At 35.9% G+C, this 16,423-nt stretch overlaps 1 protein-coding gene across 1 annotated transcript in view; it reads left to right on the forward strand.

The window, feature by feature from the left end:
* The window catches only part of l(3)80Fj (lethal (3) 80Fj), a 770,029-nt gene that overhangs the window by 362,939 nt on the left and 390,667 nt on the right, over positions 1-16,423 (forward strand). The window contains exons 29-30 of the mRNA XM_090405954.1: positions 781-1,017; positions 7,903-8,097. Of these exons, the coding sequence (XP_090262080.1) occupies positions 781-1,017; positions 7,903-8,097 (432 nt within the window). The remainder of the gene's footprint in view (positions 1-780; positions 1,018-7,902; positions 8,098-16,423) is intronic.

A 16,423-nucleotide genomic window follows, 5' to 3' on the forward strand; every position in this document is an offset into this window, starting at 1 on the left:
TTTATTGATGACAGTCTTCAATATTATTATGAAAATTTAGATATTAAAGATGAAATCATGGAGGAAATTACAGTGAAGCATCAGAATACATTAGAAGAAAATGAAAGTGATGAGGATGAGACACTCTAGTTTGAACAAGTGACTACTCAGGACACGAAATTTATTACTTTCTTATGGCTGTTTCATGCAGGAAGATAATGAAGGCGAAGGCAGTGCTATATCTGCATTAGATACCTGACAGAATTATGCTTGATCAAGTTTGTCCTGAATGTTATTAACTGATAAGAACTGCATGCATGTTTAATGTGTGTGTGTGTGTGTGTGTGTGTGTGTGTGTGTGTGTGTGTGTGTGTGTGTGTGTGTGTGTGTGTGTGTGTGTTATATAAATGAAATTGTTTATGGCTAATATTTTACAATATTTAAAGCAAATTGTTTATGAGTCAGTAATTTTGCCATGCAGTAAATAAAAAATTTCTCTAGGCTTGTATTTTGTCTTATGTACATATGCCCTTTCAACTGTTGACGTGCAGCTTCATATAATTGGGGCAGCTTCTTAATTGGGCTAAACTATGCTATTCTGGTGCCCCTATTAACTAGAATCCACTATAAGTCCATTAGCTTCTCCTAATAGTACGTTATCATTCCAGTTCTTTTCTTAGTTTTTTTTTCTGAGAAGACTTTCAAAATCTTTCTTTAATTTGTTATTCCGAAATTAGTTTAGCATTTTAAAAATTTTATGAAGATAACTATGCAAAATAATAATTTTTACTATATTTTTAGCAACCCTCTCCATTAAAAAATGACTTTGGACGCCAGACAACAGAATTGCCTCCAGATGATTGGGAGCCACGAAGTGGTGTTGCAATGGCACTAGGTAGAATGGCACCATTTTTGAATCAGGAGATGTTGTCACATTTGATGTCATTTTTTGTCCCTGATGGTCTTGGAGATCGACACCAAGAAGTTCGTAAGCATATGCTAGAGGCTGCAATTATTATTGTCGACAAATATGGAAAAGTAAGTTGTATATATCATTGGGGACTGTGTTCAGAGAGTTTTGAATAGAAAGGCTAAAAATTTTACTTATTGCACAGAATTAGTTTAATGATGTCTTTTATATTAGCATAAATTTTGACAGTAGCCTTTTCTCTCTTTTTTTGTGCAAACCACAGAGATAATCTTTTTTTTCATTTTACATGCAAAATTAAAACTATATACACTGTGGAAATAATTGAGTTACCAGCTTGTAATTTCCACCTACAAGTAGTTGTAAACTTATAGTATACATTAGTACTGTGGATGGAATGAGGTGTTTTTGTGATTTTTATATATTGTTTTGTATTTTTTACATAATTTGGAACTTTTTCAAGCAACTTCTTACACTAGGTGATGAATTTTGTCTTCCACCTAAAGATGAACACAGTTATCAATGGCGATGGTGAGATACAAACCTGGAGCCTGTTGGCTAGAGAATATATGCTACCCATATAGCCAGCCAGGCTAATAACTGCAGTATAAATAATCAGTATGCAGTTTTTACAGAAGGGGAGGCTGTACATCCAGCCATCAACTAGCAGTCTACAGTGTTAGCTATAGTAAAGAACATCGTGTCTTTCTATAGATTTTTGAAGTCTGGTATGGTGTGAGAAATTCTAAGTTTTTTTCATTTGGATGGAAAGGTGTAACTGTGCCAGGCAAGTGGTGAATGACTTATGTGTGAAGAGTATTGTTAAAACCCTCTTGTAAAATGACTTCAGGCTCTGAGGTTTGAAAGACTCATTTTAGCAGTTTGCTAACTCCAACATTTCACTTCTGTCACAGAGACATCTGTAAATCTTTATAGATACAATATAAAAACTATCCTATATGCAAGCAACACAAAGTAGAGCCAATTAGACTTAGCTCCCAGGAAGTGTACTATCCTCTCTGAGCACTTGTAGGGAAGCCTTGCTTGTTAATTGAAGATTTCTAAAAATTTTGCTTTCACACAGCCATATTTAAATTTGGTGTTTAAGAGTAACTGCACATTCTAATAAAATGCATCTCAGTGATGAAGCATGTTAGTTTTCTTCAGTTTGAACCTAGGGAGTGTCCAGTCAAGACGGTTAGACTTGCTTTTAATAATGATGACTGTGCACTGTGATTGTTAATAATTGTGTGCATCTCCAGCATGGTTGGCTGAGCGATTAGCATATCTGCTCTCCAGCCAGGATGCTGCGGGTTCAAATCCTGTCGTGAGCATGGATATTTGTGATTGTCTGTGAAAATACTGGTGGTGGGTAGTAAACATTAGTATAGATGACGTGGTTTGCTGTAGTTGGTGGATTGAGTGCTGGTGACAGAGAGTTATAGAGTAGGTGCCCTCCCTCGATGAATCTTTGGACTCCTGGAGGTGTCACTTAATAATAATGATGATGATGATAGTGACAAAGCCATTATATAACGACTGCACCATTAGTATGTTTTATCCTATTTCTTTATAGTTTTTTTAATGTAACAGAATAGAGAACACTTTTTTTGTGTGTGTGTGTGTGTGGGGGGATAATAATTAGATTCTAAATTATTATTTAGAAATATTAGATATTTAGGAAATGTATGAACTTTCAACTGAGATTTTAAAAAATTAAAGAAATCATAAAAATAAGACTTGATTCTGTTTGAATTGAGAAAGAAAAATATTTCTTTGTAAGTAAATAAGTAAAAATCTTTACAAGAAATTTTCTTTCTGTATGTATGCATGTATATATATAAAAATATAAACTTGCTCACCCTCTCACTTGAACTGTACAGTTAAAAAGATGTTTCAGAAAATAAATAAATAAATAAAATGATATATATATATACACACACATATACCGTGCGCCCACAGATGCGAGACCCCTCAACACTTCTGCACATGACAGAAGAAGGCAAACGCATTCCGATAATAGGGTAATCAATGCTTTCGTGGGATGAGTATTTGTTATTATATGTTGGAAAAGTAGCTTTTCTTGTATAAAAATTCTAGTTTTTAAAGTGGTAGCTATTTTGCTTGTAGAACAGTTGGAAAAGTTTACGTATAAAGCCCATAATTTCACTGTTGGCGATGTACATGCCCCTATTTTTTTTTCCCTTCAACACGAATTGACTCTTCTTGGCACATTGCCAGGTTCTCGTATATGTGGTCAGATGTTATATGCCATGGAATAGAGTGTCATGAAAAAGTGACTATAATCTTAGTTTAGAAAATTAACAGCTTAATAACATATATTTTCTTATATGACTTATGTATTTTCTTATATTGAAATTTTTAACATCTCCTTGGAAATCCAAATTGCTTGCATGACTCTCAAATCAGTATTTTCTTTCTTTCCAAAATGGTCAGCCAATTTTCATCCAATCTCAGTCTAGTTGGCAACTTCCACACAGATAATAACACTCCAAACAGAAGCAAAAGGAATGCATACTGTATTTACTTGAATTTAACTCACATTTATTTTCCCCAAAATTAAAGCTAAAAAATTGTAGTTCGAAATATATGCGGGGATTTTTGGAAACTTAACTTTTTCAGGAAAAACTAAGTTGATGTTTATAATTAAATCCTCAGTAGTTATAATTTATATTTGTTCACAATATTTCTACAATGAATGTATTTAAATTTTAATTACTGACATGATTTATACAATCCACTGCTCACCTTCATCACACTATATATTTGAATCTTTAGCAACAATGTTTCTGTAATTAAATTAAAACAAACAGTTTCATTTTTTGCTTGTTCTTTTATTATTTCAGTATCATAAAATCATGGTCTCCTTAAAAAAAAAAAAAAAAAAAACTGAAAATGTGTATGAATTATCAAGAATCTCCTATATGCTTTTGCTACTTCCAATCTCCAGAGTGGTTTCCCTGTGTTCATTGTTAAGGTCATCTACCTGAATATTGTCATCTTTACTCCCATCCAGGGGCATTAGAGATGCTATTTTTTTAAAAACTCTTGGCAATTATTTCTAGCAAAATCATATCCCAAGCTCTCAAAATCCATTCTTGAGAGAAACTTGTGATATGAAATTAAGAATTATCAACACTTTAGCACAAGAATATATTAATATTTTGCCAAATATTTCAGTCTGAAATTAACAGACTATCATCAGTGGCTTAATAGGAACAGTTTGTACAAGGTGGAATACAAACAATTGATCATTCAAAAGTAGGACGAGCCTACATAATGTTACATTGCTAAGCATTAAAGAGAAGTAAATTTCATCAGAGTGATGAATAAATTATAGGTATCGATTCACAATTTCATACAACAGTCTTAATTTATAAATTCAATTAAAGATAATATTAGATTAATGTAAGAATTAGGTCTCAATTGGGAGAAGAAAAAAAAACGAAAAAAACTGTTATCCGGATTAAACTTTCTCATATTTTTGACAAGCATAGGCAATCATTTCGATTCAAGTTAGGGTGTTTAAGTAAGGCCTCAGCACTCTCTTTGAATAGGCATTTGAATTTATAGTGACATCTATGCAGAAGGCGAGTCCTGGATCAGAGAATGTTGTAGCTTATCTCTATCCCGTGTTGCGGCAATCCAGACCTATCGGATTTGTTGTGAAGAATGAGCATTTATCTTTAGAAGAAATATATAAGTGGCTATTAAATCATATTTCTTCAGAATTTTTGAAATCCTGGAAATATATGGAATTGGAACTCGGAGTATTGATTGGATTGTAGGAATCAAACAGATGTTGTGTAGTCTTTTCGGAGAAGCCATTTAATTTCATGTAATGTTTGATAGTGGAAAGTTCTTTCTGTAATTTGTGGGGAGTTGAGCAATTAGTTCTAATTGATGACATCTTCCCACAAGATGTCATAAAATTATTCGATTTCATGATGTACTCTGGATATTTCTTGTGTCAAAACAAATTCTACAATCATGTAGAAGGAACGGCCATGGGAAGTCCACTTTCACCTGCTCTAGCTAACTTTTATTTGGAGCATCTAGAAGAATCCTTTTTTTATCTATATATACCTTTAAACTTCCTTTTGGGTTAGATATATAGATGACATTTCTTCAATGTGGCCTGACAACAGAGATTCCTTACCTTCCTTTTTAGCCAAAATCAATTCTTTACACTCTCGTATCAAGTACCATGGAGATTGAAAAAGACAACAACTTATCCTTTTTAGACATCCTTCTCATCCGCTCAGCTTCAGGTATTCTGGCAACAACAGTTTACAGAAGACCCACTTTTACTGGAAGTTACATTCTCATACAATCTGCTCATCATCCTTATCAAAAAAACAGGAATCATAAAATGTTTAATTCAATGAGCTAGAACTAATTGCTTAACTCCCCACAAATTGCAGAAAGAACTTTCCAATATGAAACATTACATGAAATTAAATGGCTTTTCCGAAAAGACTACACAGTGTCTGTTCGATTCCTACAATCCAATCTAGAACAACAATAAACAACAAGAAAGAATCAATACACCGAGTTCCAATTCCATATATTTCCGGAATTTCAGAACCAATTTCAAGAATTCTGAAGAAATATGATTTAACAGCCACTTATATCCCTATTAATAAAATATCACCTATTTCCCCCTTCTAAAGATAAACGCTCAACTATGTCGCTGCCTGGTGTATATCAAGTTCCGCGTGACCTCAGTCTGTCATACTTTGGACAAACCGGGCACTTTATAGAAAAAATAATACAAGAACATCAATCGTGCATTCTTCACAACAAATCCAATAAGTCTGGATTGGCACAACATAGGATAGAGACAAGCCACAATATTTTCTGGTCCAGGACTCTCCTTCTACACAGATTTGAACGCATATTCAAAGAGAGTGCTGAGGTCTTACTTCAACGCCCTAACTTGAATCGAAATGATTGCCTATCCTTGTCAAAAATATGGGAAAGTTTAATCTGGCTAACACACTAAGTTTTTTTTTTTTTTCAATTGAGACCTAATTCTTACATTAGTCTAATGTTATCTTTAAGTGAATTTATAAATTAAGATTGTTGTATGAAATTGTGAATTGATACCTATAATTTATTCATCACCCTGATGAAATTTACCTCTCTTTAGTGCTTAGCAATGTAACACCACTCAGCTCGTTATACTTTTGAGTGATCAAATTGTTTGTATTCCACCTTGTAAAAACTGTTTCTATTAAGCCACTGATGATGATAGTCTGTTAATTTCAGACTGAAATATTTAGCAAATATTAAAATATTCTTGTGCTAACGTGTTGATAATTTTCAAAATCCAGTTGCATGGCAGTTCTAATAATGATCTCTTAATCTTCTTTGCTGGAGTCAGATCGTAGCCAGTCGCTCCCATCCACTCCGTGTAGAATTTTTGTACTTAGTCCTTGAATGGTTTGTTGACTGGTACATTCAAGTGCTGTAGACAAGGTGTAAGGCTACTATGAATGGCCACATCATTTGTCATTATTCATATAGTAAAACAGCTTTCACATCCGAAAGTTGTGATTTTTACTATTACTATTTCTATTAATTACTATTTCATGTGCTAAGTGTCCATGAAAACTATCCGAGATGAGGAGAGGCAGGCATTGAAATAAAGCCCCCTGCTATTTGTCCCAAACTGCTCTAATCCAATCTTGAACCATTATAGTGTCCATGTACCCTTTTTCTTGAACTCTTACAATATTTTTATGATTTAAATGAATTCCAGGGAGAAATTTCCCGTTCAACATTGTTTTCCTTTTGAATATTATGTAAGGAGGAAACTTTCTTCCATCTGCAGTAATTGTGAGCATGATTTGTGCATCCCTGTTTTTCACTTCCAGTTGTGTGCATTATCACACTTTTTTCACTGTTTTCTGTTATTGCTGTTTGGTGTGAAAACAAAAGATCATGCAATTCAAAGACAAAGGCAAGTCTTCAAACTGAATTCTGAATATCTGGAACTGCCATTACTATCTATTCAACATTCACTATCTATTTCTTAAAGTTTTTAACTTTTTTTTGTGTGAGAAGTACATGTGAAACTTTTTAATTTATTTTTTCATAAAGTAAAATCAGGGCTGCAAGATATACTTGAGGGCGAGTTATATTCTAGTAAATACAGTATTCTTTCCCTTGCTTAAAGGTTTGTTTCATGTAGAAAGTACATATTAGAATTATCAGTTTTCATTATATCATCATACATAGTGATATAATGAAACTTTTGCATAAATAATTGATATGCTAAGTTTCATTAATATATTTATATAAATAAATGCCTGCGTAGCTCAGTGGAAGTGGTAGCACTTGCATTCTCTGCGCTAAGCCGCACGAAGAGAAACTTAGTGTTCAAGTCTAGTTGCTGACTAGAGGAACTTTTGCTAAGCCTTTCTTCGACTGGTTCCCGAGTTAGTCGATCTCTGGCATGGGCAAGCAGGTGTTTTCTCCCATTAACTGAAGTTTTTCAGCCCGTAAACTTAAGAAAATCGACCATAGAACCCCACATTATTTCAGACAGTAACATATCCTGTTAGGGTTAGGTACTAAGAGATGGCAGCACTTGTTTGGTGGTCTCTTCATCGGTGACTATCTCTGATATGCTACTGGTGGAGATTGAACTGCCCACTCTCTAAAATGCTAGGTAGAGTTTAAAAGGCCTCGCTTACTCCCTATAGGGGAATAAAAAGGCGTTAGCTTGTTATTACGTATATATTTTGTTGGACCCATACATGAGAGGTTATGTTTTACTAAATTTTACATAGGCCTTTTCTTCTATTACTGGAACTCAAAATTTTTTTCCACCATCATATAAGATTTGGAGTTCATATTTCTTGCATAAGGAAATTTATTGTTTTCATTTAGTTAAATGTTTACAAAGTTTAATTTTTTAATTCGTTTGAAAAGATTATAAACATATACTTAGTGAGCTGTTTTTACAGGATTATCTTGCCCTGCTTCTTCCTGTCTTTGAAGATTTCCTGGATAAAGCCCCAAATTCTTCGAGTTTTGATGCTGTCAGGCAAAGTATTGTAATTTTAATGGGAACCTTAGCAAGGCATTTAGATAAACAAGATCCAAAAGTGAAGCCGATTATTGCAAAATTAATCGAAACACTTTCAACCCCTTCCCAACAGGTTAGATGCTCTATTATTTAATTATTTGTTCGTTTTAATGTACAGTAATGATTTTCTTATTTAATTAATTGTGATACAGTGTATAATATGAATTACAAAGTGAACTCATTATTTTGTTTATCCATATTTTTCCATAATAAATATGACATCATTAGTCATATTTATTGAAATTAACTATCAATGAAATAGATTTGTTATATGAAGTTTTTTTCATTCTACTTAGCAACTAGCTACAAAAAATGTTTATTAGCTAACTAATTATATATAATTAAGTAATTATTCTTAATTGTGGCATCTGTTCTATAGTATACAATTAGCTTTTCTTGTTGGAAAATTCTTCATTTTAGGAGAGAAATTATTCATTCATTTCATCATCATTGCTCATAATCTGATATATGATGACTTCACAACTTGAGCCATACCATCCCTTAATTTCAGGTCCCGTTCCTTCACTTCCTTCATATATTTCCCCCAAATTGTATGTATGCTTCACACTTCTGTGACTACCAAATTTCAACACCTTGCACTTCCCAATATTGAAATAGCTCTGGTTGCTTGCCTCCCTGATTTTGCATAATCTGCAGATAGCTGTATAGTTAAACCTTTCCCAGTATCATTAATATCCAGGTTAAACAATGATGCCTCCCTGTGAGGCATCATTGTTTAACCTGATGATTTGTTCACTGAATAGCTCATATATATTTAGCAGTTATCAATATACAATTTTCATTCAGTTAGATCTTACCATACTTAAGATTCTCATGCTGTCACATGAGGATGAAAAACTGCTGAATTTCTTACTGAATCCTTAGACTCTATCTTCTAAGTAGTTAGCAATCTACTATTTTCATCCATTAACATAATCTTACTATAAACATTCTTTCTTTCTTCTGGTTGCCACACATTAGAATAATTCTAAATTCTAATTCTAAAATGCCACATTAGAATAATTCTGTAGAATTTTTATTTTCCAGATATTTTTTTGCTCATATTGCACTTTTCCAGTCATTGCCACGAGAGTTACTTTAACCATGCTTATTCTCTTCATTTCTCCACTTTACACTTACTCTGTATGATGATTTATCTTTTGGAATACACTCAGCCATTCCATGCTGTATCCCCAAGTTGTCTCCTAAGGTTTGCTTAATCACCTGCCTTTTGGTTTCCCCTCCATGCGAGGGATTTGTTCATGGTGGAGGGGACGTCCAGTAATGGTACTGGTCCTTTTTATTCTTATTCTATGTCTGTGCTTTTCTTTCTGTATTCTTTGCTCTACTTCTCTGGAGACTTTTTTACTATTCTGTGTTTCAGACCACCATCACTAGGATCTAACACCTTGCCACTGTGTTTGTCATGCAGTGTGACCTATGGATATCTGGAAAGTAGGGATCTTAATAGTCTTGCACTATTATGGCCTCTGCTTCAGCAAGATAGGCTTGGATGACCCAGTCAGGATCAAATGACTAGTGGACTTGCCTGCACGAGTCAATAGTGTTGCAGTAAGTCTCCTTCTTTGTGATCTGGGGACAGGGCCAAGGCTCACTGTGGTGCTCATGTAGAGTCCAGAGTAGACCTGGTCATTCACTCCCAAGAACAGTAATTGCTTGCTGGTGAGTGGGCATCCATTTGTGGCTCCTTCATGGGTGGGGAACCCTGAAGCTGAATACAGCTCCTCAGAATGAACACTTCTTCATTCTCTTGTTTATCAGGACACCCTCAACAAGCCGAAACCATCTACAGAAACCATAGAATCATCAACAGAAAAGCAAAGTAAAAGCTGCAACAAACACACCAATGTTCCTAATCATACACTGAAGTGTATGATTAACAAAGGGGTTGGCAGGATCACCAAAAAAATGTAAAGAAACTGTATTCAGTAGATATCCTTATTGAAGCAGCCACAGTAGCACAATCACAAAAATTACTCCATGCAACAACTTTTAGGAAATACCGATTACAGTTCCTCCCCCCCCCCCCCCCCCCGCCCCCCTACACACAGAAAACTTCAAACTTTTCATCATCATCATCAAATTCCTGACATGTACCCTCAAGGGGTGTACAGGATATGATAGCACTACATGAAAATTTTACATCATTACTAACTTCCTATCTACAATTTTCCTCCAAATCAATCTGTTGCTTGTCAAGACTCCAACATTATCTGATCTCATATTTCTGTCGTTTAAGGCACTTTGTACCGTATCAATCCACCTATATCTTGGTCTTTCCCCTGGATCGTTTTCTTGCCAAACTGGCAGAGAACACTTGTTTTGCTAATCTTTCCTCGCCCATTCTGTTCAAGTGACCATACCACCTGAGATTAGCTCTGCTAATGCATTCCTGGATGCTGACAATGCCAAGTTCTTTCCTAATATCCTCGTTTCTAATATGATATTGCCATTGACGGCATCTGTCCATGCTTCTAATCTTCCTCAGGACTCTCATATCTGCAGTCTCTAGTCTTTGGTCAAGTGTTTTACTTCTGACCCAGCTCTCAGATCCATAAGTTAAAACTGGTTTCAACACTGTCTTGTATATAGCTAATTTAGTGTCTTGATTAATTTCTCTCTTATTCCATATGAATTTATTCAGTTGACTTCCTACCATACCAGCTTTGTTGATTCTGTTGTCTATTTCCATATTTAATTTACCATCTTCGCTAAAAATCGTGACTAAGTAGCTGAAATGTTTTACTTGTTCCTCAGTTTCTCCATTCACAACACAGTTGACATTTTCAATGATTCTACCTATTTTCATTGTCTTTGTCTTTTTAATGCTGACCTTCATACCATATCTATTACAACAGTTATTCAATTTAGTCAAGGAATCTTGCAAACTTGTAGTGGATTTATTTAGAAGTATAACATCATCCGCATAAAGCAAAGAGCTGACATTAACATCTCCAATTTTGATATCATGTTTAATACCACTTTCCTTCATAATGTGATCTATATAGATAATGAATAACAGAAGGGATAATGTACATCCTTGTCTCACAACAGATTTAACATTTAACCATCTTCCTGTACTTCCTTCAATTCTAACTGCTGACTTACAACTCAAATAAAGACTAAGTATTGCTTGATATAATGCTCCATTGACACCATATAACTGTAGCATATTGAATAGATTCTCTCTTGGCACCTTGTCATATGCCTTTTCCAGATCGACAAAACTTAAATGCAGATCTTTGTTATATTCCAATGCTTTCTCGACTATTTGTCGTAAAGTGAAGATCTTATCCTGACAGCCTCTATTTGGCCTGAATTCAGCTTGTTCTTTACCAAGGTTTTCTTCCACAATTCTTCTCAACCGTTTCTCAAGTATTCTTGCATAGATCTTGCCAGGAATACTTAGCAGGGAAATACCTCTGTAATTCTCACATTCAGTTTTATTTCCCTTTTTATATATGGGCACTATTAGCGCTCTACTCCAATCATCGGGAATTTGCCCCTCTCTCCAGGCTTTCTGAACTATGCAGTGCAGCCACTGTAAGACTTTTATACCACCATACTTCTGCATTTCTAGTCAAATATCACCTACTGTCTTTCCACATTTGAAGCCTTTGATGGCTTTTTCTACTTCAAGTATGGATATGTATTCCTAACTGTATGCCTGTTGAGTGTTTTTTACCACTGTGCTATCACTGCTTGTTTCATTTAGCAATTTTTCGAAGTAATTACTCCATACTTCAAGGATATCTTTTTCTCCTGTTTTCATGTCACCTTTGTCATCTCTAACTCCTTTTACAGTACTCTTTCCTCCATTCCTAAGCTTCTTCAACAACCCCCAGAATATCTTACCACCTTCTTGATATTTATTTTCTATGTTCGTGCTAAAGTCTTCCCATGAGTTTTGTTTAGCTAGTTTTACACAGTTTAGCTTTCTTACATTTCTCTCTGTATTCTCTAGACTTATTTGCCAGGAACTTTTGATATGATTTCTTCTTTTCCTTCACCGCCGCTTTAACTTCCTGTCTCCACCGTGGAGTCCTGATTTTTCTATCCTTGCAGACAACCTCACCACATGCCTCTCTGACTGAATCAATCATGGTTTACTTCAAGGCTTGCCACTGAATCTCCAAGGTTTGGTTCTTGTTCTGAAACTCATTTTTTCTTCAATAATCTTTGTGTATTTTAGTCTACAGTTCACATCTGAGAGCTGCTCAACTTTTATTCGCTTTAAAACTTTCTTACATGTTATTCTTTTCAATATGAAATTGAAATCTATCCTGCTCAAGACTAAACAGTGATTGTTTCCAATTTCAAATCCTCTGTACACTCTGGTGTCTTGCACTAGGGAGAAAACATCACTATCAACAATAACATAGTCAATGAGATTTTTCTTATTCCTTTCCTCTTCTCTCCATGTGAATTTGTGCACATTTTTATGTTGGAACATGGTGTTAGTAATAACCAGTCCATGTCCTGAGCAGAAATCCAACAAGTATTTGACATTATTATTAGCTTTGCTCTTTTCTCCAAATTTTCCCAAAATATTTTTGTATGTCTGACAGTCATTTCCTACTTTGCTATTGAGATCCCCAACAAGGACCAACTTTTCCTTTTTCATTGTGTCAGTTGCGTTTTTTAAAGCATCAAAAAATTCCTCCACTTCTATCTTAGCAGAACCTTCTGTGGGACCATAGGCACAAATAAGTTTCATTGTCCAGTTCCCCATTCTCATATTTGCCCACATCACTCTACATGAGACAGCCTGCCATTCAAGAAGATTAGCCTCGTATTTTGTGTTGAATACTATGGCTACTCCTTCTTTTCCTTGATTGTCATTGCCTGAATATAATATTTTGTATTTATTGCACAGAAAGATTAGCTAGTTTTTGTCTTTTTTGTTTCAGTCACCCCTCTTGTGTCGATCTGGTACTTATCTAATTCCTCAGCTAGCTCCATTTCTTTGCTATTCAGACTTCTTATGTTGATAGTATCGATCTTTAACTCTGGTGATGTTGAGTTGGAGTGTGTTTTCGGATTTGTTTTAGTAGCAGACTTTTTGCTGTTCGCCCTGGTTTCCTGGCGAAAACAACGGCAGCCTTGTTTAACCTGGCGACGCCCCAGCCGGCATGAAATTTTGTCATGTTGTACCATGATTTTGTATATTGGTTTAACCAATAAGAATACAATTTGGTCGGCTAAATCCCAAATTGCCAGCTCATCCTCATTCATTCAGTATCCAGGTAGATTCCCAGCAGGGTGCAGCACGAGAAGGTGAGGATTTGACATTAGGTCAGAAGCCCTGGTTGGTTCTCCGCATTCCTGTAAAGGGTATGTGGAGGTCTCCTCTCAGTTATACAGCTTTGACCCTTAAGCACCCCTCAAACTTTTCTAGAGGAGTAATATTTGAGTGCGACCTCTTTCTTCACCTCCTGATGGAGATACATGTTCCAGATGTATCTCAATGAAGATATATCTGGTTCCCACTAGAAACATTATCCTTTAACATAAACAAACCAAAACCACCAACATCTGTGGCCAGAAATGCCCCCTTGGCAATTCTGACCACTATCTAATGCTCATCTCCTCCCCCTATGCAACGACATTTATACTAACACTCTCATGCAAGAGTAGTTTGGCACTATAACAGTGCCAAGTGGGACACCCTCCACAACTTCTATGTCGCATTCTCGTGGTTGGACTACTGCTTCCGCCCTTCCAACCCAATCATATGCACCAAGCTTATTACGAAAGTAATCCTCACTGGCAGGGAAACATACATTCCACACAGCACTCTGAACTGCTATTCCCTAATGAAACCCTGCTCTCCAAAAGATATGCCAAGGCTATAGAGTTGAAACACCAGCCATACCACAGCTGACTGAAATCAAGAACATCATCCTTCTTCAAAGCTTACACCGAAGCCCGTAATAGATGCAAAAAAAAAAACAATCAATGCTTCCAAAACAGAGTTCGAAAGAGCAAAAAGCAGAAAAATAGCAGCCTGTCCAAGTGGCAGCCGAGGCTTTTGGTCTCTCACCAAAGCAATTGGCCGTAACTTCTGTCCAACACTATTCCCACCCCTATCATACCCAGACGGCTCTACTGCATCATCACCCACAGAAAGAGCCAGTCTTCTGGCTTCATACTTTGCTTCTAATGCACGCATAACTGACAATGGTAAATGTCCCCCAACCATTCCATACACCCAACATACAATGCACCCTATATCCTTTTTCCAGGACGAGATCAGAAAAATACTCTCCAAATTAGACACAAAAAACGTTCCTGGCCCCGATGACATTCCCCAAATTGTTCTGAAAGTTTGTGCTCCAGAACTGACCCCTATCCTATGCACCTATATACACTCTCTTACTCCACTGGAATCTATCCCACAAACTGGATATTGGCCTATATTCATCCCATTCCCAAGAAGGGTGACAAGTCACTGCCATCTAATTACTGCCCTATCTCTCTTACCTCAGTCCTGTCAAAAGTAATGGAAAAAATCATCAAGTCCAAACTCCTATACTATCTTGAAGACATTCACCAAATAAATGACCACCAGTATGGATTCCTCCACTGCTGATTAACAGGCGATCTACTCACATTCGTCACCCATCTATGGACAAATGCCATGGAGAGGGTTTGGTGAATCTCAAGTGGTTGCACTAGATATCTTCAAAGCCTCTGACCGGGTCTGGCACAAAGGCCTACTAGGCAAACTACCATCATTCGGTCTGACTCAGGACCTCTGTAATTGGATTGCCAGTTTTCTATCTGGATGCTCACTGTGTGTGATGGTGGACAGCTCTATATCATATCACCACTCAATTAATGCTGGGGTCCCATAAGGTTCTGTCCTCTCACCAACCCAATACACAGTTTTGCAGACGACAGCACACTACACTCCTCGCTTACGTTTGATAAGCCTTACCCTATACAACTCGCCTCAACCTACAGAACATCAACTACCACCACCCTCAGCTCCGATCTCCAAACCATCACACAATGGGGTTCGGATAACCTTATAAATTTCAATGCCAATAAAACTCAGTTCTGTACTATTTCCCATAAAAAAGAACCATTTTCCCCCAGTATCCTTTTTGACAATACCCAAATTTCCAGATAGTTTGAGATCTCGTTTCTTGGAATCGCCCTCACATCAAACCTCTCCTGGCATAAACATATCACAACCATTGCATCCTCAGCCTCAAAAAAACTGGGATTTGTCTTTTGCTCAAGACGTTACTTCACCCCCAAACAGCTATTAACACTATACAAATCACAAATCCGTCCAGCTATTAAATACTGCTCCCACATATGGGGTGGGGCCCCAAAAAAGCTCTCTCAAAATGCTCGACTCAATACAGAGGAGAGCAATTAGACTTATCAATGATCCATCCCAGTGGCGGTCTGTACATAAGCACTGCCCCCCCCCAGGAAAAAATGAAAAAATTAAATATTGTTTGTGTTTATTATTTATAAATGCTTACAACATTATATAAATGCAATACAACACGTTAAAGGTTACAGCTTATGTTTTGATGTTGATTGAATAGTTAATAATGGGAATTGTTCAATTAATGCTTTAGATTAAGAAACAAATGCGCTGTGATCTAAATGCCAATATTTGTTTGCACTTGTCATTGCATGTTACGTCATTCCCACACTGCACAAACGGCAGTGTATCTTTAGTATGCTTACGTGCGTTATTTCTGTGAGATATGAAACGTTTATTATTGGTGTGTGTGCGTGGTGAACTATTTTATTGAAATCTTATTTTATTTTGTTAAAATAACATATTATTTATTAGTATAGATACAAGGCTGAATTATAACGAGTGTTACTGTTAAAATATGAAAAGAATTATCTTTTTTTTTCAATTATCGTTACACGAAACAAATGCACTGCATCTAGCGCCTATATTCATTTGATCTTATCGTTGCTATTGATACGAAAGGTGTTTGTTCGTGGTGAGGATGAAATATTTTTAATAAAGCAATTTTTAATATGTAAATTTATTTATTAATAAATTCGTTACTGATTAGGATTTTTTATTTTTTTTTATTTATTTTTATTTTTTTTTATGCAGCACCCCCACTTAAATTTTCACCGGCCGCCCCTGATCCATCTCTTACCAATCTCTCCCACTTTCACACAGACGTATGGTCTCTGCAGTATGTATGTTGTACAAATATTTCCATGGGAAATGCTCATCTGAAATAACATCAGTAATTCCTCCACTCAGTACTAAGCTTATTAAAACATGTGCAGCTACTGCACAACATCCCTTCACAGTACACCTAGAAACAAACAGAACAAATTTCTTTTCCTCTTCCTTCATCCCTGCAACTGCTGCACTGTGGAACAGT

The sequence above is a fragment of the Typopeltis vanoorti genome, chromosome 16, assembly GCF_054136105.1.
Source record: "Typopeltis vanoorti isolate ZY-2024b chromosome 16, IOZ_Tvanoo_1.0, whole genome shotgun sequence".
NCBI lineage: Eukaryota > Metazoa > Arthropoda > Arachnida > Uropygi > Thelyphonidae > Typopeltis > Typopeltis vanoorti.